This window comes from Podarcis raffonei, chromosome 2 (assembly GCF_027172205.1).
Source record: "Podarcis raffonei isolate rPodRaf1 chromosome 2, rPodRaf1.pri, whole genome shotgun sequence".
NCBI classification, from domain to species: domain Eukaryota; kingdom Metazoa; phylum Chordata; class Lepidosauria; order Squamata; family Lacertidae; genus Podarcis; species Podarcis raffonei.
The window spans coordinates 121,290,630-121,318,444 of NC_070603.1; the positions used below are offsets into that span (position 1 = coordinate 121,290,630).

Below are 27,815 nucleotides of genomic sequence, written 5' to 3' on the forward strand. Positions count from 1 at the left end.
AGCAGTTAGACTGCCTTTATACATTCCATGACATTACATCTGTGTAGCCAAAGGCTGGGTAGCCCAAGAAGCAGGTCAGCTGTAACAATTTAGCCTATTTCACGCATAATACACGTAAATATGTTGCCTTTCCTTCCATTTGGATGGAAAGTGAGTGACATAAGATTGGGGAAGGGCTTGTGGAAGGAACCACAGCAACAAAGAACCAAGAGATACCATCAAAATCACTGCAAGTGGTTGTCAATCTCCTCATCCCTTTTTTATATTATAATTCTTAAAATGTATTTCTATTAAAGATTTCTTAGTTTACAAAAATATCCGCAATGTCTCTTATTTCACGTTGTGTTATGTACAGATCAGTTTCATTTGTTGTGAGACATTAGTCTCCTCATTAATTTTAAAAGCTTTTAGTTGCATATATCTGGAAGATTTCTCATTAATACAAGCACATTTCTGCAAAGCAAAATTGGCCATAATCCATCAGAAAAGCATGATTACCCTCAAATTCAAGTTACACCTGGAGTCAGAATGAATGGGTGAGAGCCAGGATTAAGGAACATCAGAAACAGCATTAAAGGACAGCAGGAGCTCTGAGCCTCTGCAATTCGCAGCCAAACTTGGGCAGGCTCCTTCTGGTCTCATCTCACACACCAGGCTGGTATGAAACTGCAGAAATAAAGAACAGGAGTGTTTCAAAGTTAAGCCAACATCATGGTGTGGGGACATCAGCATTACAGAGCTAGTGGAAACCCAAAGGCCATCTAGTCCAGCCTCCCAAGGAAAGCCACCATCCCCCATCATGTCAAATCAGACATGAGATATGCCAGGAGCACCACCAAAATGGGCCTGCAGAGCAAATGCCTGCAGAGGGCAGCTCAAGCAAGTGAGCCAAGCTGCACACTTTGGGGGAATACCGGAAGGACACAAAGCAGTCCTACTGGAAGGAAAAATCCCTTCCAGAACCCCTTCCAAGATCTCTCATTCAGATCCAGCGTAGAACCCATTTGTCAGGTAGAGGAGCTCAGATGAAGAGACAGAATGAGCCACAAGAGCGATTTTCAGCTCAATGGACACTCCAGATTATGTCACTCTTGGAAAGCCCAAGGGGGGGGGGACAGCTTTTCCCCATTTGACGATGTTCCCCACAGAGTCTTCTGAAAGAGACCTCCTTTGCCCCCACCTGCACCCCCCACTTACCCCTGGTGGAGCTGTCGGACCCCTGGTCACTTGCTGCAAAAGGGAGGAAACACAGGAGTCAGGATCCCGGAGAGGGAGATCCCATCCCCCCAGCCCTTCTCCTCCCTCCTTCCAACCCCATCCCAAATCAGTCTCAATCTGGGGAGGGGCCTAAGAAGAGTTCAGGGACAGGCAGCCCAGAGGCAAGGGGGCTCAAGGACAGCAGTGGGGGGAGAAGCAGGTGCTGGAGGGCGAAGAGAGATGGGCACAGTCTGGCATGGAGGCAGCAGGGGACTAGAGCGGGGGTGGGTGCGATCTGGGCAGGAAGGCAAAAGCTGGGGGGGGGAGAGCAGTAGTGCCAAATCTGGAGGGGAGGGTTCCTGACATCCACAGACTTGAGCCATCCAACCAAATCTTTAGCTTCCGGTTATAGTAGATTAAACCACCAGAGACCCCTCTTTCCCCCCACCCTCGGCTCTTCCTCCTGCTCCTTCCTGGAGCCCCTCCCTCAGCCAACAGTCTCTCTGCAGCCTTTTCCTGGCCCTGAGGGACCCCCTGCTGTCCCCAGACAGGCTGAGCAGACAGGCTGAAGCTTTCCATCAGGGTCTTGGGCTTAAGGACTAGGCCACCACCAGGTTTAATTTCATCTGTTTGTAACCTGTTCCTGCTCCATATTGGGGGGAAATATGTCAGACAGAGAGAGGGGAGGAGTCACTCACTTGAGGCTGCTTTGTAGGCTAATTTCTCAATCTGTTTCCCTGTGAAGACAAAAGCAGAAGGTCAGAGCTGGAAGGGACCTCCAGAGGCCACCCATCCCATTTCAACCATTTGGTTCTCAGATGCTGAAACCTTCCCAGTAGATGCTCCTCTTGTCTCTTCCAAACACCTCCAAGGAAGGGGAGCCCAGAAGGGGAGCTTTTCAAGGAACTCATTTTACAAACAAGTAGAAAAAATTGAGGAAATTAAATTTAAAAATCAACATGGGAAACCAGGCTGTGGACAAATTCCAAGCCAAGAGGTTGGAAGAAAACATTATCCAGTACCTTCATTCATTTTCGGGTTATTATTTGGTGATTCTCCAAATAAAAATACAAAATGAGAGCACAAAATACATAATAAAACAAAAACAAACCAGTAACTCACATTTAAAAAGCTCTAGGCCTGGTCAGAGAGAAATGTTTTTGCCTGGCGCCTAAAGATTTGTAAGGAAGGCTCCCTGCTAAGTGTGTACAGGAATGAAGACTTGGGACTGATTATAACATCGGGTGGGAAGTGAATTTCCTGAGCTGAGCACAGAGTGAGCGCAAAGCAATGACCAACAGGACTTTTGATTCATGTTCACAGGGTGTTTTATGGGGAGGGGTCTCTGTAGGGATACAAGGGGCAGTTGCCAGGAAGCTCCACCAGCACATTCCCAGTCGGAGGCCAAGACAGAAGGACACAGGAGAGGCAGCAAACGCATCCAGGGTTTACTTACTGCGGATGAAGATGATGATCCCAGAGACCAGCAGGATGGCAGCCATGACACCCAAAATGGCTCCCAGAATGAGCCCCAGGTTGACTGAAAGGAGACATTTTTATTCAGACTGGCGGCAGCAGCTCCCCAAGGCCTCAAGCAGGAGATTTGAGTGGAGGTGCTGAGCTATGAGCCCGGGAGGATTTTACATGTGCAAAGCAGGCCCTCTTTCTCTCTCCTGACAAACCAAGGTCTTCTCTGTAGTGGCCCCGATACAAGGGAGTTTATTTTTCCACCAGAGTCCAGCATTAGAGGTCTTCAAAATAACCAATTCATTTAAGGAAGACAGTTGACAGGCACACCTGTTTCATCACAGACTCCAGACTTAAAAGCAGGTCTCCTCCTGCTCAGGCGCTTCAGCCTTCTCTGTCCTGACCCTGAGAGGAAGGGATTCCCTCCCCTCTGAGACCCCCCAGAGCCTAGCATTACAGGCCTTCAGGGAAGACACAAACCCTTAGAAAAAAGCATCTTGTGTAGGGTTGCCATATGTCCAGTTTTTCCTGGAAACGTCCTCTTTTTCAGACTTAAAATGTCTGTCCGGACAAATTTTTTAAATGAGGCAAAATGTCCAGGTTTTTTTGGTTGGGTGGAATCTCTGAAGTCCGTAGCGCTAGTGAGTGAGCCCTGGTCCGCTCAAGGGCCGCTTCCATAATCCTCACTAGCCTGCCTGTGAGAAGGAGAGGCGGGTGTGTTGGTGGGGAAGTGTGTGCATGCATGCGCTCCTGCAGGGGAAGAGAGAGTTTGGCTGTTAGACATTCTGCTTGGCTTCCTGCAGGTGCAGCTTTCCTGCCGGTGTTTCTGTGGGATGAGCTTTGTTATTAAAAAACCCTTCTTGCTCTTCCCAGCGGTGTGCGGGTGTTTGGGCTGAGTGGAGATGAATATCAGTTTTTGTAGCTGGGCGCGCTTGAGAGGAAGAGTGAGTGAGAATCTTTTTCACTGTGAAGTACAGTCAGTCTGGGACTCCCTCTTTTAAGTTCATTGCCCCTTTTTCAGTCGTAGTGATTGTAAGTTTGATTTTGAAGAAGTAAAATATGTGCCCACATTCTTTGACATCACAACTGCTTGGGCTTAAAGGCAAAAAGGTGACAGCCAGTTTTTACCTACGACATCCAATTTGAGTTCAAGGCCTATGAGACACTTGCCAGAAAAGGCTGCATCTCCGCTGAAATCTACAGATTCCGATTCAGCTGCTTCCCTCCAGAGACGTAGACAGGATCCAACTGGGGTTCCCCATCTGAGCTGTGCTGCTGCTGAAGGGAAGAGTTGGGTGGAAATCCCCCTCCCAGAGCCCACCCCTTCCCCTCCTGTCTGCCTGTCTGCCTGTCTGTCTCTCACCAGGCTCCTTCTCCCAGGCCACGTCCAGAGGCTTCTCCAGGCTGTCATGCTCCACGCGGCACCAGAAGCGCTCCCTCTCCTCGGGGTCGATCTGGACACTGAGCAAGAGATAGTAGGTCCCGTCCGAGTTGGGGGCGACCAATCCTTGGAGGGTGCCCTCCTGCCAGACCTCCCCGTCCTTCACCCAGTTGGCCTCAATCTCCTTGGGGTAGAAGCCGTGGACTTGGCAAACGAGGGTCTCCAGGCCGTCATAGTCTGCCTTCCTGGTTACCTTCACCACCGGAGCCTCTGCAAAAAGGGCCACATTAAGGTTTACAGATAGACACCCACAACGGGAGCCTCAATGAATCCTGCATTTTTTAAGAGCAGAGGAGCAGGGACCCAAGGGGCAACCTAGTCAGAATCTCCTCACATCTCCAGAAATTAAAAAGAACTGTGAATAAATGGGATTTCCTCAACCTCCCTTGGCATCTTCCCCAGTCAGTGTCTATGGTGGAACTGTTTTTAGATGTTTTATCCTTTGTTTGCCAAAGCAGACTCCTTTGGGAGGGAGGGCTGGGTACAAATTAAATTGTCATCTTGCAAAGCTCCAACACTACTCAAACATGACGACTTGTGGTTCCAAGATTGTCCCAGGGAGCTGCCTCTAGGCTGAGGGGGCAAACTGAGGGCAGCTCAGACTGATCCTGGTTCCTCTCTTGAGGGGGAAGAAATGCTGAACTCGCTGCTCTCCGTTCTCCGGGACTTTTCAGCCCAGTAGTTAGTGAACAAAGCCAACAGCCCTGGGAAAGACAGAGCTCCTTTCTAGTTCTCCCGCCTGCCCTGAAAGGGTCCCTTGAGGTTGGAAAGGGCCCATCTCCCTTCTCCACGGCAGCCTCCCCTGGAGTGGAAAGGGCAGACCAGGAGGCCCAGTAAGCCAGCAACTTACACACATTTAACATGTGCACATACAGCTTTATGCACTTGCCAAAAATATTATAAAAAACAAAAACAGGAGGCAGGCATCTGGAGAAGGACTTTGGCAACCCAATCGCCCTTGAATCCAATGTGTTTTGACTATACACAATTTTGGCTTTAGGCATGATTCACAGAATGTAACCCTTGTTCAAAAACTGGGTAGCTGTTGTCTGAAGGGGCTGTTCCAGGATCCCACCCGCTTTGCAGTGCCTGGACTGGTTAACTTGGGTCTAGGAGGGGATGTGACTCTGCTGGGGGGAGCAGGAAGGAAGGAAGGTCAAGCCCTTTCCCCACAGAAACCCCAAACAAGAACCTCCCTACCCCACCCACCTGTCCTCAGCAGAACCTCCGTCCCAAAGAGGTTGATTCCCAGCCTCCTTTGCACATTGTCACCCTTGAAAACACTTTATTGTGGCTTTTGAGGTGAAATCCTCAACCTCAAGAAATATGTTCAGTGTCTTTGGGGTGAATTATCACCACACCCCATAGATGAATTTGCTCAGATGTCTCTAAGCACGGCTAATACGTATGTGTCATTCCTCAAAAAGGAAGGGTGCTAGAATTATTACATTTTTAATTAATGTTCATATCAGCAAAGCTAATAGAGACAGGAAGAAAGCCAGTCAAAACACTTGATCATTTGATTGGCCCCTGTGCCAGATTCCTGAAGGCAGAAGAGTGGACTGTACCATTTCAAGGCACGAGGTTGAGGAAGAGGACACTTCTGAATGTTCCCCATTGAAAAAAGTTGTATACCTCACAAATAAAAAAGATAAGAAGGTAGAAGAGGGAATTCCCATACTCTCTCACTATGTGCAGGTTTTCTGCTTCTAGGCCACAAGTGGCTAACCTACAGACTTAGTGGGGGGCTCCCCACACATTTTCTATTTTAAAAAAGGTTAATTAATTTAGTTTTAAAGACTTTCCCCACAGGTATGTAGGGGGAGACGCGGCACATTGATGCAAGGGGCACATTGATACACCAACAATATTTCAATATTGAGGCACTAAAACGTGTCTATACATGTGTGAGTATGACAGTTGCGACCGCGCTGCCCGCCAGTTCGCCATTGGCGTTTGACGAGAGTAGGTGTGTTTTTAGCGTGGCCAACTAAAAAATTATGTGAAATGTAAAAGTGTTCCAATGCTGTTTTTCGTCAGTTAAGATTTAAAAATACCTAAGGTAAATTATCCCACTCAGTGATCAGGATTACAATTGATTTTTAAATAAATTCAGTGGTTTTATTAATAACTGTTAGATTTCTGAAAATGTCCGTTGGGGCACTTTGATACACTAAGACATGGGGCCCTGCTAGTGTACAGGAAACACATGTAATGAGGTTACACAGGAAAATACTTATCAATAAGAGATTGGGACAAGAATTTATTTCATCTGACAAGGTCAAAAAGAGAGGAGTGGTGATATATGCAAAGGAGAAACTCTCACCGAAACAAATTTTTAAATTTGAACAAGGAAGATATTTGGCTATTGAAATTCAATTTCAAGGAGAGAAATTTTTGATTGTAGGGGTGTATGCACCGAACGAGGGGAAATCTGAATTTTTTAAGAAGTTGCATGAGGTTCTTCTGGACTATATGGACTATAATATAATCTTGATGGGGGACATGAATGGAGTTGTATCTACAAATATGGACAAGGCACAAAAACAGGTAGTCACCAAAGATGGTAGATTACCAAAAACTTTCTTTGAATTGACTGACAATATGGACTTGATCGACATTTGGAGAACTAAGAACCCCCTGGAGAGAGAGGAAACTTTCTTTTCTGAAGCTAAGATGACATGGACTAGAATTGACCAAATCTGGATTACTAGAGGAATGGCACCAAAGATAAAAAAAGTGGAAATCTGCCCTAAAACTTGCTCAGACCACAACGCCGTAAAGATGGAGATGAAGGAAATAACACCCGGTTCCTTTAGATGGAGGATGAATGACACTTTATTTAGAGATGAAGAAGTATATAAAAAGGCCCAAAAAACTTAGAGAGACTATTTCGAAATAAATATGACTACTAATGTTGAAAAAAGAGTAATTTGGGATGCAAGTAAAGCTGTGATGAGAGGGTTCCTGATTCAACAGAATGCAATAAAAAAGAGAAGCCGAAATGAGAAAAAGGATAAAATTTTGGAAAAAATAAAAGGAGAGAAAAAACTGAAAGTAAAGCCAAAGTCACAGGAGATCTTGAAAGAAATAAAGTTATTTCAAGTACAATATATGGAATTGATGAATCAGGAAATAGAATGGAAAATTAAACAAATGAGACAAAAGACATTTGAATCTGCGAACGAATGTGGGAAACTATTGGATTGGCAATTGAAAAAAAGACAAAAATTAAACACCATTACAAACTTAGAAGTAGAAGGAAAAGACATACATAATCCAATTGACATTAGAAATTGCTTCCAGAAGTACTTTAAACAATTATATGCACAAGGGCCACAGAACGAAATGGACATTGACCAATTTTTGAAGATAAATGGATTACAAAAAATTTCACAAGAAAGTAAACTAATGTTGAATTGCAAAATTTCTGACCAGGAGATAGAAGGTGCCATTCAAAATATGCAATTAGGCAAGTCTCCAGGACCGGATGGGTTGACTTCCAGCTACTACAGATCTTTGAAAGAGTGGCTATTACAACCTTTGAAGGAAGTCTGCAATGAAATTTTGGAAGGGAAAAGGGCACCAGAATCGTGGAAAGAGGCCTATATTACACTAATACCAAAAACAGAGACTGAAAAGACTCAACTTAGGAACTACCGTCCCATATCCCTACTAAATGTGGATTACAAAATTTTTGCTGATATTTTGGCTAAGAGACTGAAAAAAGTATTGATTGAAGAGATTCACAAGGACCAAGCGGGCTTTCTACCGGAAAGACATCTATCTGATAACCTGAGGAATATAATTGACATTTTGGAAAAGCTAGAAGTGAATATAAACACTAAAGCAGTTCTGATATTTGTGGATGCGGAGAAAGCCTTTGACAATATTTCTTGGAGTTTTATGAAAAAGAACCTACAGGGTATGGGGGTAGGCCATGGCTTTGAGAATGGTATAGGTGCAATATATTCTGAACAAAAGGCTAAATTAATTGTAAATAATGTGGTCACGGAACAATTTAAGATAGAAAAAGGGACACGACAGGGATGCCCAATTTCCCCTTTGCTCTTTATATCGGTCCTGGAGGTTTTGCTGAATATGATCAGAAGGGACCGGATGGTTAAAGGTATACAGGTTGGAGCTAAACAGTATAAATTGAGAGCATTTGCAGATGACCTAGTTTTGACACTACAGGAGCCAGAATCTAGTACTAAAAGAGTTTTAGAATTAATTCAAGAATTTGGTCAGGTTGCAGGGTTCAAATTGAACAAGTTAAAATCTAAGGTTCTTGAGAAAAACTTAACACCGACTGAAAGAGAGAAGTTTCAGGACTTCCGGGTTAGCGCCATCGCCTAATGGCGGATTCCCTCCGAGCTCCGGAGGGAATCGGCTTAGTAGGGGTCGGGTCCTGCGACACGGGGACCCTCAGAAACCACAGGCGCTGAAGCCTGTGGACCTGGTGACTCGGCGGGCACCATTTGCGCCCCCCCGACCTGCGAAGGAGCCTTTTTAAAGGCTCCGGAACGGGGGACGGAGAGCGGTGCTGTGAGTCGACTGCTTCCCCTACTGAGTGAAGCCGCATGCCATGGACGGAGAGCGCTGACTTCTTTCTCTGAACATTTGGACTAAAAGTAACAACCCGTGAGTAATACGGAAATTGGACTTAAAAGGGAAATTTTTGGGGGGGAATTAGGCACGACTGGGTAAGGTGTAAAGAGGAAGTCCGCCTACCCGCCTTGTAAACATTTTAAAGCAAGGATTTTACAACTAAGGTTGAGAGAATACCTTTCTTTTTTGTGGATAAAAGCCATTAACTTCACATTTTGGCAATATAAGTGATTGTGCTGGAGGATAAGAGCTAACATTGAGAGCGGAATTCACCCCTCCCCCAAGACCCAGGAGCGATCAGTGAGAGAGCCTGCGGAAGAGACATAAAGACTTTGACAGCTGTCAAACTAGCTGTCAAAGTTGGGGAAAAAGGAGAACTTTGTTTCTGTTGTCTTTGCTGGTTATATTTGTTACAATCTGGTAACAAATTGTTAAAAATAAAGAAGAAAAGGTTAACTTGACTTTTGGGTTGGAACTGGAAGATACTAAGAAACCAGAATCCCTCTAGAGGGGGTTTAGGACATTACAAAAATGGCTGTAAGTGGAAAAACACTGGCTGAACTGGAGAGGACTTTTTTTCTCTTGGGAAAGTTGCAGGAACAGAGTGATGTTTTGGCTACAAATGTTACAATACTGAACGGAACAGTAAATAAAGTTACTGAGCCTGGGAGGGACTTGACTCAAGTCTTTGCAGCTGAACAGGAAAGTTTTGCAGTTGAATTAAAAATTTTTGCAGCTGAACAAGAAAAGGAATTTGAGAAATCTGAGAATGTGATGAAAGAGGAACATGATGATTTGAAGGAAAAAGAAGGAGGAGCTATAATGTCACAGATGATTGAGGAGAGCCAGAGGCCGGTTAAGATGGATATAAAGGAAAATAAGATCAGGATGATGAAAATCTGGTTTGAATTGAAGAATGGAGAATGGAGAGATCTTCCTGTGTGGAGATCTGAAGATCTATGGAATACAAACCTGGCTATAGTGGAAATTGGAGCTTTTGGGACATTTGGACTTAAGAGAAGTAAGAAACAAGATTTTGGCTCCACTTTTAAATATGGAGGCCTGGCTGGAAGAAACATGGACCTTACTGGGACAGAGCTTCTTCGAGATTTGGAGTTCAATATAAAGGACTATCAAAAAAACCAGCAGAGAGGAATTGAGAGAGAATTAAGAGCCTCGGACGTGAGGTCGCCAGGCTGACTGCAGATGGACTGATAGACTTTTGTTGGGGTTCGAAACCGGGAAAGGGGGTGGTGGGGCTTTGGGAATCCAAAGGGTGTACAATTATATTCTGTTTCATTTAATTTTGTTTTGCCACTAACATAAAAATGGGGAATTCGGGGAAGGGAATTGGGGCCGACCTTAGAAAAAGATTTTTAAGAATAAGTATTGATGTATAAAGATTGAGGTTTATAAGTTAAAATTGGTTAACTAAAATGAATTAGAGAAAATAAGGTAAAGTTTGGGGACAAGAACTTGCTGAGCTAAAAATTGGAACGGGAATATAAGAAGGGGAGGTGCGGGGAAGTCAAGGAAACTGGTCATTGACAGTAAGAAATGTAAATTTTATGTGTTTTTAAGTGTGTGTTTTTTTGTTTTTTCTTTATTTTTTGAAAATTCCAATAAATATTTTTAAAAAAATATGAAAGAGAGAAGTTTCAGAATGAAACAGGACTGACTGTGGTTAAGAAAGTGAAATACCTGGGGATTAATATGACAGCTAAAAATGGGAATTTGTTTAAAGATAATTATGAAAAATGTTGGGCTGAAGTGAAAAAAGATTTAGAAATTTGGTCAAATTTGAAGCTTTCCTTGTTGGGTCGAATTGCAGCTATAAAGATGAATGTATTGCCTAGAATGTTGTTTTTGTTTCAAACATTGCAAATTTTGGACAAAATGGACTGTTTCAAGAAGTGGCAGAAAGACATTTCTAAATTTGTCTGGCAGGGCAAGAAGCCTAGAATAAAATTTAAGATATTAACTGATGTAAAGGAAAGGGGTGGATTTGCCCTGCCAGACTTCAAACTCTACTATGAATCAGCAGCATTCTGCTGGTTGAAAGACTGGCTGCTTCTTGAGAATACAGACATTTTGGATTTAGAAGGTTTTAACAACGTTTTTGGGTGTCATGCATATTTGTGGTACGACAAGGTTAAAGCACATAAAGCATTTAAAAACCATATTGTCAGGAAAGCATTGTTTAATGTTTGGATTGGATATAAGGATTTATTGGAAAATAAAACCCCAAGGTGGTTGTCACCAATGGAGGCTAAGGCTCAGAAAAAACTTAATATGGAGGCCAAATGGCCAAAATATTGGGAAATTTTGGAGCAAGAAGGGGACAGACTGAAATTGCAGAGTTTTGAGAAATTAAAAGATAAAGTGCGAGACTGGCTTCATTATTATCAGATAATGGAGGCTTACAATTTGGATAAGAAAGTTGGCTTCCAGGTGGAAAAATCTAAACTGGAAACAGAACTGTTAGAACCCAAAACTAAGACTTTGTCAAAAATGTATAATTTGCTGTTGAAATGGAATACTCAGGATGAAACGGTTAAATCTGAAATTTAAGAGAACTGTATGTGTTTTTCTTTCTTTTTTCTTTTTGTTTGTATAAAATTGGAAACTTAATAAATATCTTTTTTTAAAAAAATAAAATCTGTCCATTTCAATTTTATGTTTTTACTGAATTTAAAATGCACTTTGCTTTTCTGGCTCCTTCCCTGCTGTTTCTGTGCCACCTCCCACCATTTGTCCTTTCCCATCCCTTATTCTGGGGGGTGTGTGTTAAGCATCTCCCTCCCCAATCATACTCTGAAGTGACCCCCTTTCTCCTCCCAGAGTCCCAAACTTATTTCTGCCTCCCCCACCAAGAAAAGTGTTTGCTCTTTGGTCCAGAAAGGAAAACTGTTAGGGGGGGAGGGGAATTTGTAGGAAAACTACCCCACTAAGCCCCCCTCCCCTCCCTTCTGCCCCCCCTCACCTGTCCTCAGCAGAGTCTCCTTCCCGTAGTCCAGGTATCTCTGCAGCCACTCAATGCATTCCTCCTCCAGGTAGTGCTTACTGTACTGGTTCCAGGCCAAGTCAGAATCCCACTTCCTCTTGGTCGCTTGGGCCTCCATCTCGGCTGCCGTCCAGGTGAGGGTCTCCTTGTCGAAGGCGATGAAGTCTCTCCCATTGTAGCCAAACTGCCTATACCCTCCTTTGCACCCGTCTGACCTCAGCTCACAGCCGTACATGTACTGAAGGGTGTGGATCCCTGGAATGACTAAAAGAGGCCCAGGTGGTCAAGGGGGGTCAAAGCAGCCCCTCCCCCCATCAGCAAAAGAGCCCAGGAAAAAGGATTTATTTGCCTCAGACTCAGGGAAGAGGCAGCAGTGAGAGGGGAGAAAAATCAACCAGCATTGTATCTTTCTGAAGGCTCATCCACATAACATGTTCACTGAGGTAAACACTACAATCCTGAGCCTATAAAGCCCCCCTTTAATTGCCCTCCTCTCTCTCATCGCCTCACAGTCTCCCCCCGCCCTTGCAGGGTCTGAGGTTGTTAAGTTATGAGTGAACATATCAGACGACACAGCGATTCTTCAAACAGCTCTTGTTTATTCAGAGGCCAGAGCAGAACTGACTGAAGGGCTCAGTCAGCCTGCTTATATAGAGCTCCAGTACGTTACTGTAGCAACTTTCTAAAACTATCCAATCACTAAACGTCACTTTCGATCCTTCATTTGCATAAAAACCTATCTAATCACTGAACCAGTTACAGAAAGGTAGCCGTGTTGGTCTGCCATAGTCAAAACAAAAAATTTTTTTTCCTTCCAGTAGCACCTTAAAGACCAACTAAGTTAGTTCTTGGTATGAGCTTTCGTGTGCATGCACACTTCTTCAGATACACTACATATCTGAAGAAGTGTGCATGCACACGAAAGCTCATACCAAGAACTAACTTAGTTGGTCTTTAAGGTGCTACTGGAAGGAAAAAAATTTTTTTGTTTTAATCACTGAACGTCACTTTCGATCCTTCATTTGCATAACTATCTACAGTATCCCCCTGCGGACCCAGGGTGAGAATTTCAGTACATAACACCCCTCCCCACCGAGATAAGGCGTTAGTTACAATCGTAATGGTTTCCTTATATACAGCACTACATGTAATGGTTCAATTAGACACAAAAGCATATCTGTTACATTTCACATACTTAGACCAGCAGTGTTACATGTCCAAAAACATAGTCCTTTAAATAAATTGGGCACTTGGAAACTCTGCCAGACCGCTGGGGACTGGTAGCCAAGTCCGGGGAGCCACCCAGTTCTTGCTGAGGCTGTGGTGCAACCCTAGGTGGCGTTGAACCCAAGTCCCCTGGATTCACTGCTGTGGGTGGAACCTCCACAAGTGGAGTTGGCGGAATGTCAGGCACGGCAGTGGTCTGAGTCTGTGGTAAGTCTGGCACACGCTCTAAAGTGGCTTGGTTCGGCTCCACGCCGGCAGTTTGCGAGAGAGGTGTAGGTGGAGCCTCACCATCTATAAGTGTCTGTTACGGAGCCATGAGCGCAGTTGGGGGCACCACGGTAGTGTCCAAGTCCCCAACCCTGTGCCTAAGCTGGTCTATGTGCCGGCGCCACAAGCGTTCGTCTTCGGGTGCCACCTGGTACGAGCGAGGTCCAGTGACTCCCACTACTGTGGCTGGCACCCAAGGAATGTCCCCCACAAAGTTCCGGGCAAAGACCTGGTTTCCTGGAACAAATGACCATGGCACGTTGGCACAGCCTGCGGGTTCGGCCACGGCAAAGTCTGGGTGCAGCCGATCGAGCGGGGACCTGAGGCGGCGGCCCATAAGCAGTTCGGCAGGACTCCGCCCTGTGGCCGCATGAGGGGTGATGTGTTGTACGAACAAGTATTTGGCGACCCGCTCGTGCCAGTCTCCCCAGTCCAGGCGCGCCAGTGCCTCTTTTGCCAAGCGCACCATTCTCTCTGCTTGCCCGTTGCTGGATGGATGAAATGGTGCCGTTAGGGCATGGAGGATGTTGATTCAAGCCAGTGAAGTCAGAGGAATTGGCCACCCTCCAGGTGCCCGGCTTGAATCCTTGTTGACCTCCCTGTCAGCGACTCCCGGCAAGACCAGGGGAGGTCTGAATCGGCGATCCTTCTCAACGTGAAGAAGAACACACCACTTCACCCCTCCCATTCCCAGGGAGGGGAAAGAGACAGACAGAAATGTATTTACATGCCTTTATTCCTGTCTTTCCAGCAGTACAGAGAAATTGTGTCTGTACTCTCTCATCACCAACAGCAGAGAGAGAATAACTCCACCCATGTACTTCCAGTACAGGGTCATGTGACACTCTGAGCTAACATCTGGTGCTCAGTGCACAGAATAGACTGTCCCTTGTTCCCACGGTACAGTCCCAATACATCAGCTTCCTGTTTGGCTTTCCAGCCATCTGGAGCTCGCAGCTGCATTGCTCCTTTTTCGTAACAGAGGATGCCCAGTCCCAAAAGGTACCGCTCAAAAGTACCTGACATGAACTGCGGTCTGTTGTCGGAGACAAGCACATCAGGACACACATGTGTCGCAAAGAGGCCTCGCAGCCCCCGGATGATAGTCTCGGTAGTGGTGGAGGGCTTCAGGGCCACCTCCAGCCATTTGGAATAGGCGTCCACCACTACCATAAAGGTCCGGCCGTGAAAGGGGCCGGCCAGATCAATGTGCACCCTCGACCAGGGTGTCTTGGGTATCTCCCAGGTGTGTCCCTTAGCTGCTGGTGGCGCAGGCCTTGATTCTTGGCATGCTTGACAGGCGTAAACCCAGGCAGTGATGGCATCGTCCATGTTAGGCCACCAGACGTAACACCAAGCCAACGCCTTCATTTTGACGATTCCCGGGTGGCCAACGTGCAGAGCCTCTAGGACACGTTGACGGAGTCTTTGGGGAATCATGACTCAGTCTCCCCACAGCAGGCAGCCGCGATGAGCTGAGAGTTCATGTTGTCTGGTTGCAAACGGCTAGAACTCCGATGCAAAAGGCCCTTGTGGCCACCCCCTCCACACCCAGTTGAGCACATGGCTGATGGTGCGATCCTGGGCAGATGCGGAGGCCACAGTGGCAGCCGATACAGGCGCTGCCGGAAGATCCTCAATCAGGAGGAGCGATGAAGCAGGAACCGGGTCTTCCACAAACGCTGGAAGAGGACAACGGCTGAGCGTGTCGGCATGGCCCATCAATTTCCCCGGGCGATGCGACGAGCCGGTAGTGGTAGGCAGCCAGGAAAACAGTCCATCACAGCATGCGTGGCGAGAGGACTGATGGAGTTGGACAATCACCGGCGAGGAGGCCCAGGAGTGGCTTGTGGTCGGTGATGAGGTCGAAAGCCCTGCCGTAGAGGTATTCATGGAACCTCTTCACTCCAGCCACAAGTGCCAGTGCCTCCTTGTCGAGCTGGCTGTAATTCCGTTCAGAGATAGCGTCCTGGAAAAGTAGTCGAGCGGTGCTTCTCGTCCGTCTGGAAAACGGTGACTCAGGACAGCGCCGATGCCAAAAGGTGAGGCGGCGCAGGCAAGGACCAGCGCCCTGGCTTCACTGTACTGTAACAGAACACTGTCTGATGAAAGGAGAGCCTTGACCACATTGAAGGCTGCCGTCTCCCAATGACCCTAGGACCAAGGTGTCTTTGTGCTGAGGAGTTGGTGAAGAGGCTCAGCCACCGTGGCTTTGTGGGGCAGGAACATGTTATAAAAGTTCAGCAGTCCCAGGAACGCCTGCAACTCCGTCTTGTTCTTTGGGATGGGGGCCTGCTGGATAGCGCGGATCTTGGATGTGGTCGGGTGAAGGCCGGAGGCATCGATAAGATAGCCCAGGAACTCCACCTGTGGAACGGCGATCTGGCACTTCTCCCTCTTTACCTTGAGCCCGGCCTCCTGGAACCTGGTCAGCACGGCACAGAGGCGCTCGAACAGCTGCTGGTGTGAGTCTGCGGACACCAAGAAGTCATCAAAATATGGCATCATGCCCGGAAGCCCTTGCAGTAGACGCTCCATAAGGCTTTGGAAGATGCCAGGAGCCACACTCACCCCGAACTGCAAACGGCGGCAACAGAATGCCCCTGGGTGGGTGATGATCGTCTGGGCTTTAGCAGTGGCATCATCGACGGACAGTTGTTGATAGGCTTGGGCAAGGTCCAGCTTACGCACACCCAGGGAATGCAGCAGGTGTTGGACAGCAGGAACCAGGTAAGTGTGCTGCTGAAGTGCCTTGTTGATCGTGTGCTTGTAGTCAGCGCAGATTCTCACCGACCTGTCTGGCTTGACAGGCATGACGATGGGGGTTTCCCACTTGGCGTGGACAACTAGCTCCAAAACTCCTTGGGCGATCAGTTTGTCCAGTTGTTCGTCCACCTTAGCCTTGAGAGCAAAGGGAGCCCGGCGTGGCTTTAGCTTGATGGGGGCGACTTATGGATCAAGGCTAAAGGAGGTGGGCGTACCTGTATATTGCCCCCAAAGTGCTGTCAAAAACCTCGGCAAAGTCTTTGACCAGACCCTCAGTCTCTGCGTTAGAGATGCAGTTGATGCCGGTGACTTCCAGGCCGAGGGCATCAAACCAGTCTAGCCCTAGGAGGCTTGGCCGCTGACCTTCGACCACCACCAGTCGGAGAAGGCCCAAAAAATCCTTGAAGGCGATCCAGAACTGGCCAACGCCTACCACGGGAATGTCGTTTCCCTGGTAGTCTCTCAGGTGTATGTGGTGAGAGTCGAGTTGCCTTTTGGACACTCTGGGTACCAGTCTTTTGATGGTGCTCCAAGACACGATGGACAAGGCAGACCCGGTGTCGATCTCCATGTCACATGGAGGTCCTTCAATGAGCACCGTGACGTTCAGCTTGTGTCATGTAGGTGAGTCGGTTTGGCTAATCGTGGTTCCAGACGGGCAGCGGCAGTTGGTGAGAGCGAAACAGCTTTCCTTGGCAGACTGAAGACTTGGACTTGCAAGTCAGTGAGGGGGGGTGTCAAACGGAGCCGATCGGCAGACCTTAGCGATGTGGCCCCTTTTGGAACACTTCCTACAGATGGCATCTCTGAATCGACACTTGGCATGGGAATGGTTGCCTCCACAGCCGGCACATTCCGATTGGCCCTTGGACTTCTTTTGGAACTTCCTGCACTCCCGCTTTGTCTGGTGCACGTCATCGTCTTCACTGGAGGATGCCTCATCACTGCTGGCCTCTTCGTGATGCACTGGAACTGGCTTCCTAGCAAGACACGGGCTGCTGGCCTTGCGGATCTCCTGGGCGGAGCGTTAAGCAGTTTCCGAGGCCACGGCCTCCTCAATGGCTTTCTGCAGCGTGAGGTCTGGCTTGGCAAGGAGACGCCATTGCAGACGGATGTCCCGGACCCCACAGACGATTCGATCCATCAGGGCATCGTCTAAGTCTCGGAACTCGCAGTGCATTGCAGCCTGTCGGAGGGCGGCGGTGTAGTTGTTAATTGACTCCCCCTCCAACTGATTCCGGTGGTAGAATGCATGGCGGGCCGCAATCTTGGAGGGCTTTGGCGCATAGTGGTTGCGGAGCTTGTCTTGAATCGTGTCCCATGGTGTTGCCTGGACTGTTTCAAGCGCAACCAATGCTTGGGCCGTCTCAAACACCTCAGGCCCACAGAGGCTGAGGAATAGGCCCCGCTTCCGCTCCTTTGATACTTCTGTCAGATTGTTGGCTTGGAGGTAGCAGTCGAACCGAGCAAGGTAGGAGTCCATGGTTCAGAGGCTAGTGCAAACGGTGGTAGAGGCACAAGTGAAGCCATGATTCTGATGCCGGCATGAAGGGTGATGGATGGAACACAGTGCTCTAGCCAGAATAGTCAGCTCTGAATTGGTTCTGTTCAGTGATTTCGCTCAGTGATTCAGCTCAGTTCACAGGGTGGCTGCATCTGGCTGTGCTCTGATGTCCATCCATCCCATCCTCGTTGCCAGTGTTAAGTTGTGGGTGAACATATCAGACGACACAGCGATTCTTCAAACAGCTCTTGTTTATTCAGAGACCAGAACAGAACTGACTGAAGGGCTCAGTCAGCTTGCTTATATAGCGCTCCAGTACAATATAACTGTAGCAACTTTCTAAAACTATCCAATCACTGAACGTCACTTTCAATCCTTCATTTGCATAAAAACTATCCAATCACTGAACGTCACTTTCGATCCTTCATTTGCATAACTATCTGTCGGTTTCAAGCCAAAGGTCAGAGAAATTGGCCACCCTCCAGGTGCTCGGCTTGAATCCTTGTTGACCTCCCTGTCTGCGACTCCCAGCAAGATCAGGCGAGATCTCAATCGGCGATCCTTCTCAACGTGAGAAGAACACACCACTCCTCCCCTACCATTCCCAGGGAGGGGAGAGAGACAGACAGAAAGGTATTTACATGCCTTTATTTCTGTCCTTCCAGCAGTACAGAGAAAACGTGACTGCACTCTCTCATCACCAACAGCAGAGAGAGAAAAAAACTCCTCCCATGTACTTCCAGTACAGATCATGTGACACTCTGAGCTAACATCCGGTGCTCAGTACACTGAATAGACTGTCCCTTTGTTCCCACGGTACAGTCCCATTTATCAACATCCTGTTTGGCTTTCCAGCCACCTGGAGCTCGCTGCAGCATTGCTCCTTTTTCGTAACACTATCTACAGTATCCCCCTGCTGACCCAGGGTGAGAACTTCAGTACATAACACTGGTCACAGTCTGTCCGTTTTTCCCCCCAGCTCTGCTCCTCTGGATCTTGCCCCTTTTGGAGAGACGCCTCAGCTGCCCCCCGTCCCCCCCTCGAAAGAGGAAAGGGGCAACATGGAAGGGGGCAACCACACATTGGGGGCCCTTTCAAGAGAGTAGGTCTCCTCTTCCCATCCATCTTTCTCCCCCCAGCTTCTCAATATCAAGGTCCTTTTCCCTGAAAGAAGAGAAGTCATGGAAGGGCCTTTGGAAAAAGAAGTTTCCTCATGGCCTGGGAGGAAAAGGGAAGCCGCAAGTGGGGTTTGCCCCCCTTCTAAATGCACCCCCCTTTCTCAGCAGAAGCCAAACTGCCCTTGTCAAAGATGGCAGGTCTCTGCATCCTCCTGCCCACCCCAGGGGGCTACCACCAAATCTTCAAAACAACAACATTAAAAGAAGTTATCTGGGCAGCTAGCTTCTCCTTAAGCAGGACCAGAACTCAAGGCTTGCTTGTCTCAGCCTCAGGATCCCCACCCTTCTCTTCCCCTCCCAGAGGAAAATGAACTAGACAGATTCCCACCTCAGAAGGCCTAAGCCAAGCCTAGCATGGAAGGAAGGGCAGGCAATGGAGACATTTCCTTGGTAGGGTGTGCAGGACCAGAGAGTGTCATACTGGGGGGGTCCTCTCCCCTCCAAGTCTCATTCTCTGTCCCCCCTACCCCACCCCACCCCAGCCCCCATTAAGACCTTTATTAGGGGTAGGGGAGATGCCTCTGCCCTAGTGGAACCCCCCATCCTCCATTTCTTTTCCTCCCAGCAGCCCCCTCCCTGCAATTCTTGCCCTTGGAGGAAACGTTATGGGGGAGAGGTATGACTCCGTGCCTCTCCTGCCTTCCACTCACCTCCGCTCTGGTTGTAGCGATTCTGCAGAGTCTGAAGACTCTCCCTGAACGCCAGCTCAATGCTGTGAGATTTCTGAGTCTCCATGTTCCAGTACTGAGGATCCTCCTTTTCCACCTTCCTTATCCAGGGGACGTGAGGCAGCGCCTCCTTGGTGTCACTATCATACTGATCCATTTGCTGGTCATCCACGTACCCCACAGTAATGAACTGGGGCAGCCCCTGGCCAGGCTCAGACACGGCTGTGTAGAAGTAGCGCAGGGAGTGAGAAGTGGAGCCTGGAAAGGAAGAGAAAAGGGGGCAGAGAGATAGGGGTCCTGCAGATGAAGGCAGCAGCCTAATCCTGCTGTATTGCAGGCAGCAGCCCTAAATTAGGAGATCCAATGTTCAGCAGGGTTTGGGGGAGTTTGTAGACCTGCCTTCTGTAGCAGGAGAACCCCCCCTCAATGTTCCGCACAAGCACAACACATACACCCCCCTCTCACCTACTTTCGACCCCTGGGATGCCCCTTTAGAGAGACATCCCCAAAAAGCCTTCTGTAAATAAGGAAGCGCTTGAATTGACAGCTCACTTTAATGAAACCCCTTTTCGCCTTATCTTTTTCCTGGGTAGACCTGTTCCCTGAACTCTAGCTCAATCGGCTGCCGCTTCAGCCAATCAGCGTTACCAAACAGTGGCGGCCACACAGGTACTGCAAGCGACTGAGCCTACTTCTCTATACTTTGACAGCTGTTAATACAATGTTTCCGGATTCAATTGACCGTGACTAATCCAATCAAAATGTATCAAGGTGCTTCCAATAAGTGAAAGTAATTTTGAACTTCTGAAGGCTTTCTGTTATAAATTCATAGTAAATCAACCGTACAACGGATTTGCACCGGGCCACTTTTATTCTGCTCCATAAGGGAAGGACTATCAAAAGGGGGTGGTTTGATACAGGACAGCCATAATCCCTTAACCGTGCCAGCACGTACTCCGGGGCCCTGCCCAGTTGGCATGGCAACCTTGATGGACCCAGATAGAAGACCATCAAGGGCACAACGGACTTGCATATGGGAGCGGATTCAACACGGACTGGAACAAAGGACAGTGATCGGATCTTCCCTCTGGGGGCAGGAAACTGCCAACTCCCCTTTGTCTCTTGTAAGTGACTCATGGGGAGGGGGAAAGGAGGAACCTGCCAGGTGACAAGATACTCGAGTTACCTCAACTCCTCCCTCAACCCCTCCTTTTTGTGATGTATCAATGATGTAGTTGTGATGTAGTCATGATGTAGTTTGGGGGTGTAGTTTGGGGGATTAGTAACTAATAAAAGTTGGGGGTCTTCCTTTATTCCGGGCTTCCATTTTGCTTCATCTTGTTGCGGGTGGGAGTCCTGTCATGACAGCTTCCAATAAAGGCCAACCCTACAGGCTGTTTTGCTCCAAGTTATCCTGGTTGGTGTCTTTGTTTCTTGTCCAAGGGAGCCCTCGGATTCCTCTGTTAACAGTTTGGCGACCACGAAGGGACTCTTGGTTCTCCTGTGAAGGTGAGGAGGAAGATAAAGGTGGATCGGGCGCCACTGGGCAGCCTTAACCCAGGGATCCTTTTCTTCCTCTCCCTGCCTCTTCTTTGCGGGTGATAATTAATCGTCACCAGAAAGCTCAGCCAGGGGAGCAAAGGCAAGGTCAAGCCGGCCAAAGAAAGGATCCTGGCATCCACGAGGGACATTCGAGGACGTGAGTATAGTTTGAAATTAGTACATTGGGAGGGGGTGGAAGAATAACGTCTCCGTGGCAGCTGAACTTTTCTTTTTTCCTCTCCTTGATGCCTTCTCTCGGAGGGTGGCCGGAAGGGTCATGGAAATCCTTTTTTTCTCTCTCCCTCTCTCCCGATTCCGTTTCTCGGTGCGTGGCCAAAGGATCGTGGAAATCTCCTTTCTTCTCTCCTTGACACCTTCTCTCGGAGCGTGCCCGGAAGGGTCCTGGAAGCCTTTCTCTCTCTCTCTCTCCCTATTCCCTCTCTCGGAGCATGGCCTGAGGGACCATGGAAAATCTCCTTTTCCTCTCCTCGATGCCTTTTCTCGGAGCATGGCCGGAAGCGTCGTACAAGTCCTTCGCTCTCTCTCTCTTTCCTGTCCCTACAAATGAAGCCGCCCCTCCTGCACGAAGACCCTTGTTGGGGATGACTCATGTACTTGAGAATGCAAGGTCATTTGTTTCCTTTCAAACCTTTCTCAGACCCCAATCTGGGACTGCACTGCGCAAGCATCCAGTAGGGAGTCACAAACTTAGTCCTAAGGCTAGGCAGGAGGCTGTCGTGGATGCTAGAACGGGAGGTTTACAAAACGGGGCCCCACACTAGGGTCAGTCTTATAAGCAGCACTGAGTGAGTTCCGGAACCGTGATTTTTTTCCGGGTTAAGGAAACCCATGGTTTCCAGGCTGGTTGCCTGTGGTTTTAGTTGTAGGCAGGGATTGCTGCTCTATTTGAATACTGAACTGAATACTGATAGAATATTCTTCTTCTCTACCCCCCCCCTTGTCCCTTTCTTGTCTGTTCTTCTATCTCCTCGTGTAGCCTTCTGCATATATAATTGGTGTGATTCCAGCATACAGTTGAAATCCTTCAAGTTAAATGCATTCCAGTTGCTAGCTTCCTCCACTTTCCACCAGTTTTCCAGGGAGATGTAAAGTTAATTGGCCTGTGATTCGCAGGATCCTTCCTGGATCCCCGTATGATAATTGGTGCTTAAATGGTTCAAAGTTGCAATCTATCAATGTTGTGCTCTGGGCTGTCACCCACAGAGCGGGTTCCCCACTTGAGAAAGAAAGACCCACAGTGATAGCAGGGGCAGGAGGGCAAGTGCAACTTTGGGGTCAGGTCTTAACATGTGGCCCCACATCCCCTTTCCCCACACTTGCCCCTTCACAAGATCGAACACAGGAAGGGGGACAGAGCGTGGCAAAGGAAGAACCTTTTCCCCAAAAGGCCTCACTTTCCCACAGGCTGTACCAGCTCTGGCCACCAGGGGGCCTAATGAGTCTCCACAGTAACAACTAACAAAGACTTGGGGGGTAGGATGGAGGGGAGGCAGGGAGCTGAGCAGAGGCTTCAGCATCATATCCAGAGTTGGCCTGCTTAGGAGGCAACCCCACAGCAACACACACACACACCCCTAGACGGAGAGAAGCCAAGTTGAGTTCAGTGAGAGATGGGGCATTTTCATGGCAGAAGGTAGTGGGCACAGGGCTAAAGAAGGAAGAGCAATTTCTGTTTTGTTTCGGGAAGCAAAATGGGACGTATTATTATTAATAGAATTTATATCTCACCCTATACCCAGAGATCTCAGGGTGGTCTCTGAACGAAATCAAAATCTAAAACCACAAAATATTCAATCAAAAGAAAAACAACCCAATAACCCCCCCAAAAAAAATAACCCCACATTTTTATTAAAAAAAATTTAATCCTTTTTTAATGCAAAATTACAACAAAAATTACAAACATTGAATCCAAAATAAAACAGTACAAACAAGAAAAAAGAACACAAAAGAAAAAAGAACAGAAAAAACCACACATCTTCAAATAAAACCATATCATCATTCTAATCCAGTCATTACATACATATACACATATTGAATTCCTTCCTTTGTTCTAAGACCTCAACAATTTTACTCTTTCTAAATTGTTGTGTCCAATGTAAATTACTTCTATCTTTATACTTTTTACACCATTTTTCTCTTTCTTTAACCCTGCAAAGCATCATTCATTACATACCGATATGCTTACTCCAGAACAATGTTTCTTCATATACTCTTTAGCACATCTCCATTCTTTTAATAATTTTTGGTCCGATTGTTCCCTTATGAATGCTGTGAGTCTTGCCAGATTTATATATTCACAAAATTTAATTTGCCATTCTTTCATTGATGGAATTTCTCTCCCTTTCCAATTTTTTGCTATGAGCATCCTGGCAGCTGTTGTCACATAGAGGAATACTTTCCTTTGGTCGTCAGGAATATCATTTGTGATTATACCTAAAAGGAATGCCTCCGGTTTTTTACTAAAAGATATTTTAAACATCTTTTTGATATCTTCATATATTTCATTCCAAAATTGTTTAATAGGTCGGCATTCCCACCACATGTGAAACATTGTTCCTATTTCTTTCTTGCATCTCCAACAGGTATTTGATTTTAATTTGTAAATTTTAGCCAATTTTACTGGAGTTAAGTACCATTGGTACACCATTTTCATCAAATTTTATCTGATTGTGTAACATGCTGTAAATTTAATATCACATTTCCATAATTTCTCCCATTGGTCCAGCCGAATTGCGTAACCTATATCACATGCCCATTTCGTCATACAGTGGTGCCCCGCAAGACAAATGCCTCGCAAGACAGAAAATCCGCTAGACGAAAGGGTTTTCCGTTTTTTAGTTGCTTCGCAGGACGAATTTCCCTATGGGCTTGCTTCGCAAGACGAAAATGTCTTGCGAGTCTTGAGATTTTTTTCCACTTCCCCCCCTTTTTCTAAGCCGCTAAGCGCCTTTTAGCAGCTAAGCCGATAAGCCGATAAGCCTTTAATAGCCGCTAAACCGCTAATAGCGATAAGCCGCTAATAGGGTTGCTTCGCAAGACGAAAAAACCGCTAGACGAAGACACTCGCGCAACGGATTAATTTCGTCTTGCGAGGCACCACTGTATCTTCTTTTACTTCTTCATTAGAACTCCCATTCTAATAATAAATTATACATTTTGGATATACTCTTTTTCGAGTTTTGTAATAATACTTATTGTAATTTTGATTCTACTTTTTCAAATCCTATTGCTTTGTCCTGATTAAATATTTGGGAAATTTGATGATATTGTAAACGTGGTGCATTATTGGGGCACCTCTTCGTATGGTTTTACTTTTAATTGGCCCCGTTCCTACTTTAGGAGCTGCTGGTATGCCGCCAATCTTCCTGTCGTGTTTTTCTTTTTGACTGCTATTACTTCTAACGGTGAAACCCACCATGGGGTTTTCGGTTCTACCAACCTTCTATGTCTCACCCAGACCTTATATAACAAATTTCTAATTACAGTGGTACCTCGCAAGACGAAAAACGCGCAAGACGAAAGAGTTTTCCGTTTTTTGAGTCGTTCCGCAAGACGAATTTCCCTATGGGCTTGCTTCGCAAGACGAAACGTCATGCGAGTTCTTGCGAGTTTGTTTCCTTTTTCTTAAAGCCGCTAAGCCGTTAATAGCCGCTAAGCCGCTAATAGCCGTGCTTCGCAAGACGAAAAAACTGCAAGACGAAGAGACTCGCGGAACGGATTAATTTCGTCTTGCGAGGCACCACTGTACATGACTTAGAAATTCTTTATGCACCGCCACTTTGTTGTAAATTAGATAGGCATGCCAGCCGTATCTGTTGTTCCATCCCAAGTCTAAAATGTCATTATTATCTAAAGTAATCCAGTCTCTGATCCAACTAAAACATGCTGCATCATAGTATATTCTCAGGTCTGGGAGTCCAAAGCCACCCCACTCTTTTATGTCTGTTAATAATTTATATTTGATCCATGACTTTTTGCCTTGCCATTTAAATTTTGTTAGGTCCATTTTCCATTTTTTAAAACATTCATCATTACCTATTATGGGGATCATTTGGAAAAGGAACAGGAATTTTGGTAAGATATTCATTTTAATAGCCAAAATTCTACCCCAGAGTGTTAAATTCAATCTTGTCCAAATTTCCATTTCTCTTTTTATTTCTTCCCAATTTTTTTATAATTATCTTCAAACAAATTTATATTTTTATTGTTATTTGAATTCCTAACAATTTCACTTTTTTTACAATTTGTAATCCAAATTTTTCTACCAGTTCCTTTTTCTCTTGGTCTCCCATGTCTTTTACCATTAGTTTCATTTTTTCCTTATTCAAAGCAAAACCTGAAACCTTTCCAAAGTTTTCCATTTTTTCTATAGCCTTTTCTATGCTTTCCTTTGGGTTTTCCACCATTAACACTAAATCATCTGCAAATGCGCTTATTTTATATATTTTCTCCCCTAAGGATATTTCATTTATTTCTTGATCTAGTCTGATTTCTTGATTTAGAATTTAGTAAATCTAAAACTAAATTTGGAAACCCCCACATTTTTAAAGGGTGTCAATCAAATCAACCAAAGGCCTGGTTAAAAAGGAACATTTTTGCCTGGTGCCTAAAGCTGTATAATGAAGGCGCCAGGTGAACTTCCCTGGGAAGTTTTATAATGAATGATTTTAGAGTGTTGTTTGTGTTGTACTTTTGTATTGTTTTATTGTTGTTAGCCGCCCTGAGCCCGGCTTCGGCTGGGGAGGGCGGGATATAAATAAAATTTATTATTATTATTATTATTACCCCACAGATGGGCAGCCACTGTAGAGAAGGCCCAGATCTTGCATTGCTACCCTCCAGACCTCTCAAGGAGGCGGCACAGCACACGAAGAAGGGCCTCAGCGCCTGCCCCCCGACTAGCCCCCCCCCCACTACCCCAGGTGCCAGGGCAGGTAGCTCTGCCCCTGCCTTGATGGTGTGTCGACTCTGCGGTTTTCTTTCAGTCAAGATCAAATGGGACCCACTTCTAAGACCCTCCCCTCCCAGGGCAGGGGCTCCCCCCAGTTCAAACCACAAGAGCTCAGAGCAAGGCTGCCTCTGGTTGTGGCATCTGGCTAAACAACACAGGCAGTTCTGCTCAGTGGTCGGGAGACAAAGAGCCACAAAATGAGTCACACGTGAGACCCCAAAGTGAGGGGGAATCTAAAGGAAGCAGTGGTCTCCACCACCCTTTGCCCAGCCCTGTAGCAGACACAGTGGGGGGGGCAGCCCCCCCATATGGAGAGGGTTCAAGAGAGAAATAACAGGTCTTACTCTTCAGTTCTTAAAGCTTTCATACCATTTTACAGTTACAGAAATTCCAGAAATTCCAGTTACCATTTTCCATTAGAGAAGAACAAAACTATTTACTATAAAAGCAAACAATATGGGGGGGGGGGGGGAGAGGACTCACAAACATAAGAAAATAACCAAGCAACCCAAACTAGATAATCATATTCTTCCATAAAGAGGATCCGAGTGCGAAACAAATGTTATCTCCCTCATCTCATAAACAGCAGGGGTCAAGGAGAATTCCCACATTATCTCAACACCCTGTTCCCCCTTCCCACTCACAAAAATGCCCTGCTGCTATCTCCAGATCTTCCTCCCATGAAGAATACGCTTGTCTCACAAAAGTGTCTGCTTAAAACATTTTTCTTTGGGCAATCCTATCCAGACAGGCAAATGCTGATGTGTTTTGACCTCTCAGTGCTAATTTTAATTATTTTTTAATGCTTTAAACTGCTTTTATTATTTTACTATTTCCTGTAAATTTATAAGGATTTTTTCCACAATCGAGCAGGATATACTTTTTAGTTAAACAGAGAACATGAGTGGCAACCCCAAAAGGAGAAAAACACCAAAGGCAGCAATCAGGAATGTGGAATTAAGAATTTAATAGTGATAAATCCTTGAATAGTATTCAGAGCCAGTGGACTGGTGGGCTGAGGGAGCAGGAATATTCTGAGCAAGGGCAATTCACATCTAGGAGCTCCAGGCAGAGACTCCAACTTTTTTGAATTATTTTTTTGGGGGGTGGGAGAATATAAAAGGAGGGCGTAATGACCGGGCTGTAGGGTGGGGGCCCCCTTTTGTTTCTCAGGAGTTGTTTGTGCCTGTAGCGCACAAGGGACTGTACAGAAACGGCAGAGAGAAGCCCCCTGAATAATTGACAAAACCTACATTTTTGAGAGGCAACAGGAAAGGGGTTTTCTTGGTGGGGGAGACTGGAAGAGTTACAACTGTAAAGCAGAAGAACCTGATGATGAAAGGGAACTCCTGACCAACACAAGATTGGGAATTGCGGGTGGGGACCCCTTATTCAGACGTTTCCCCCCGGCGCAATAAAGTCAGCTCTACACGCGTCCACCTCCCACCTCCAGGCTGGCCTCCAGGGTTTTTAGCGGAGTTTTCAGAGCGGCTGAGGGTTGGATTAGAAGAGGGAAGGTAAAAATAGAAGAGGGAAGACTCTGTATCTGTCTGTCTTCACTCACTCACTCTTCACACAAACCAGAGTCAAGACGAGGCTGCGGGGGGCGGGACAGGCGAGTCACTTTCCCCGCCATTAATCCTGCCAACACCTTCAAGCTTTGTTTTGTTCTTTGCTTGAGCCTCGAGCCCAGGAGTGAAGCGGCCCCTGCCCCGGGCGGCATACAAAACAAGCCAAGCCTGGGAAACATATGTCTGGGAAGGGATTATTTTCTCCCCCCGCCCCAGAGCAGAGTCCTCACCTGCGCAGTCCAGGAGTAGCAACAGGGGGGAGGCCGCCCCCAGGATCAGGGGGGGCCAGCGGAGGAGGACCCCCATCTCCCCCCCAAACGAAGCTCCTTTTTCCTCTTCTTACTCCAGCGACGTCCTTCTCCCTCCGACTCTGAGACCCGCTCTCTGTCCCGCTCTCTAA

The 27,815-nt window shown here is 46.7% G+C and overlaps 1 protein-coding gene across 1 annotated transcript; it reads right to left on the reverse strand.

Moving 5' to 3' along the window:
• Positions 1-391: 391 nt before the first annotated feature.
• On the reverse strand, positions 392-27,804 carry LOC128409442 (H-2 class I histocompatibility antigen, Q9 alpha chain-like). Its single transcript, XM_053379951.1, has 8 exons — positions 27,646-27,804; positions 19,313-19,588; positions 11,700-11,975; positions 4,028-4,315; positions 2,654-2,737; positions 1,896-1,934; positions 1,198-1,230; positions 392-666 (listed from the first exon to the last, which is right to left on the reverse strand). Exons 1-8 carry the CDS (start codon positions 27,719-27,721, stop codon positions 644-646), a joined length of 1,095 nt encoding a protein of 364 aa, XP_053235926.1. The 5' UTR covers positions 27,722-27,804; the 3' UTR covers positions 392-643.
• Between the last annotated feature and the right edge of the window lie 11 nt (positions 27,805-27,815).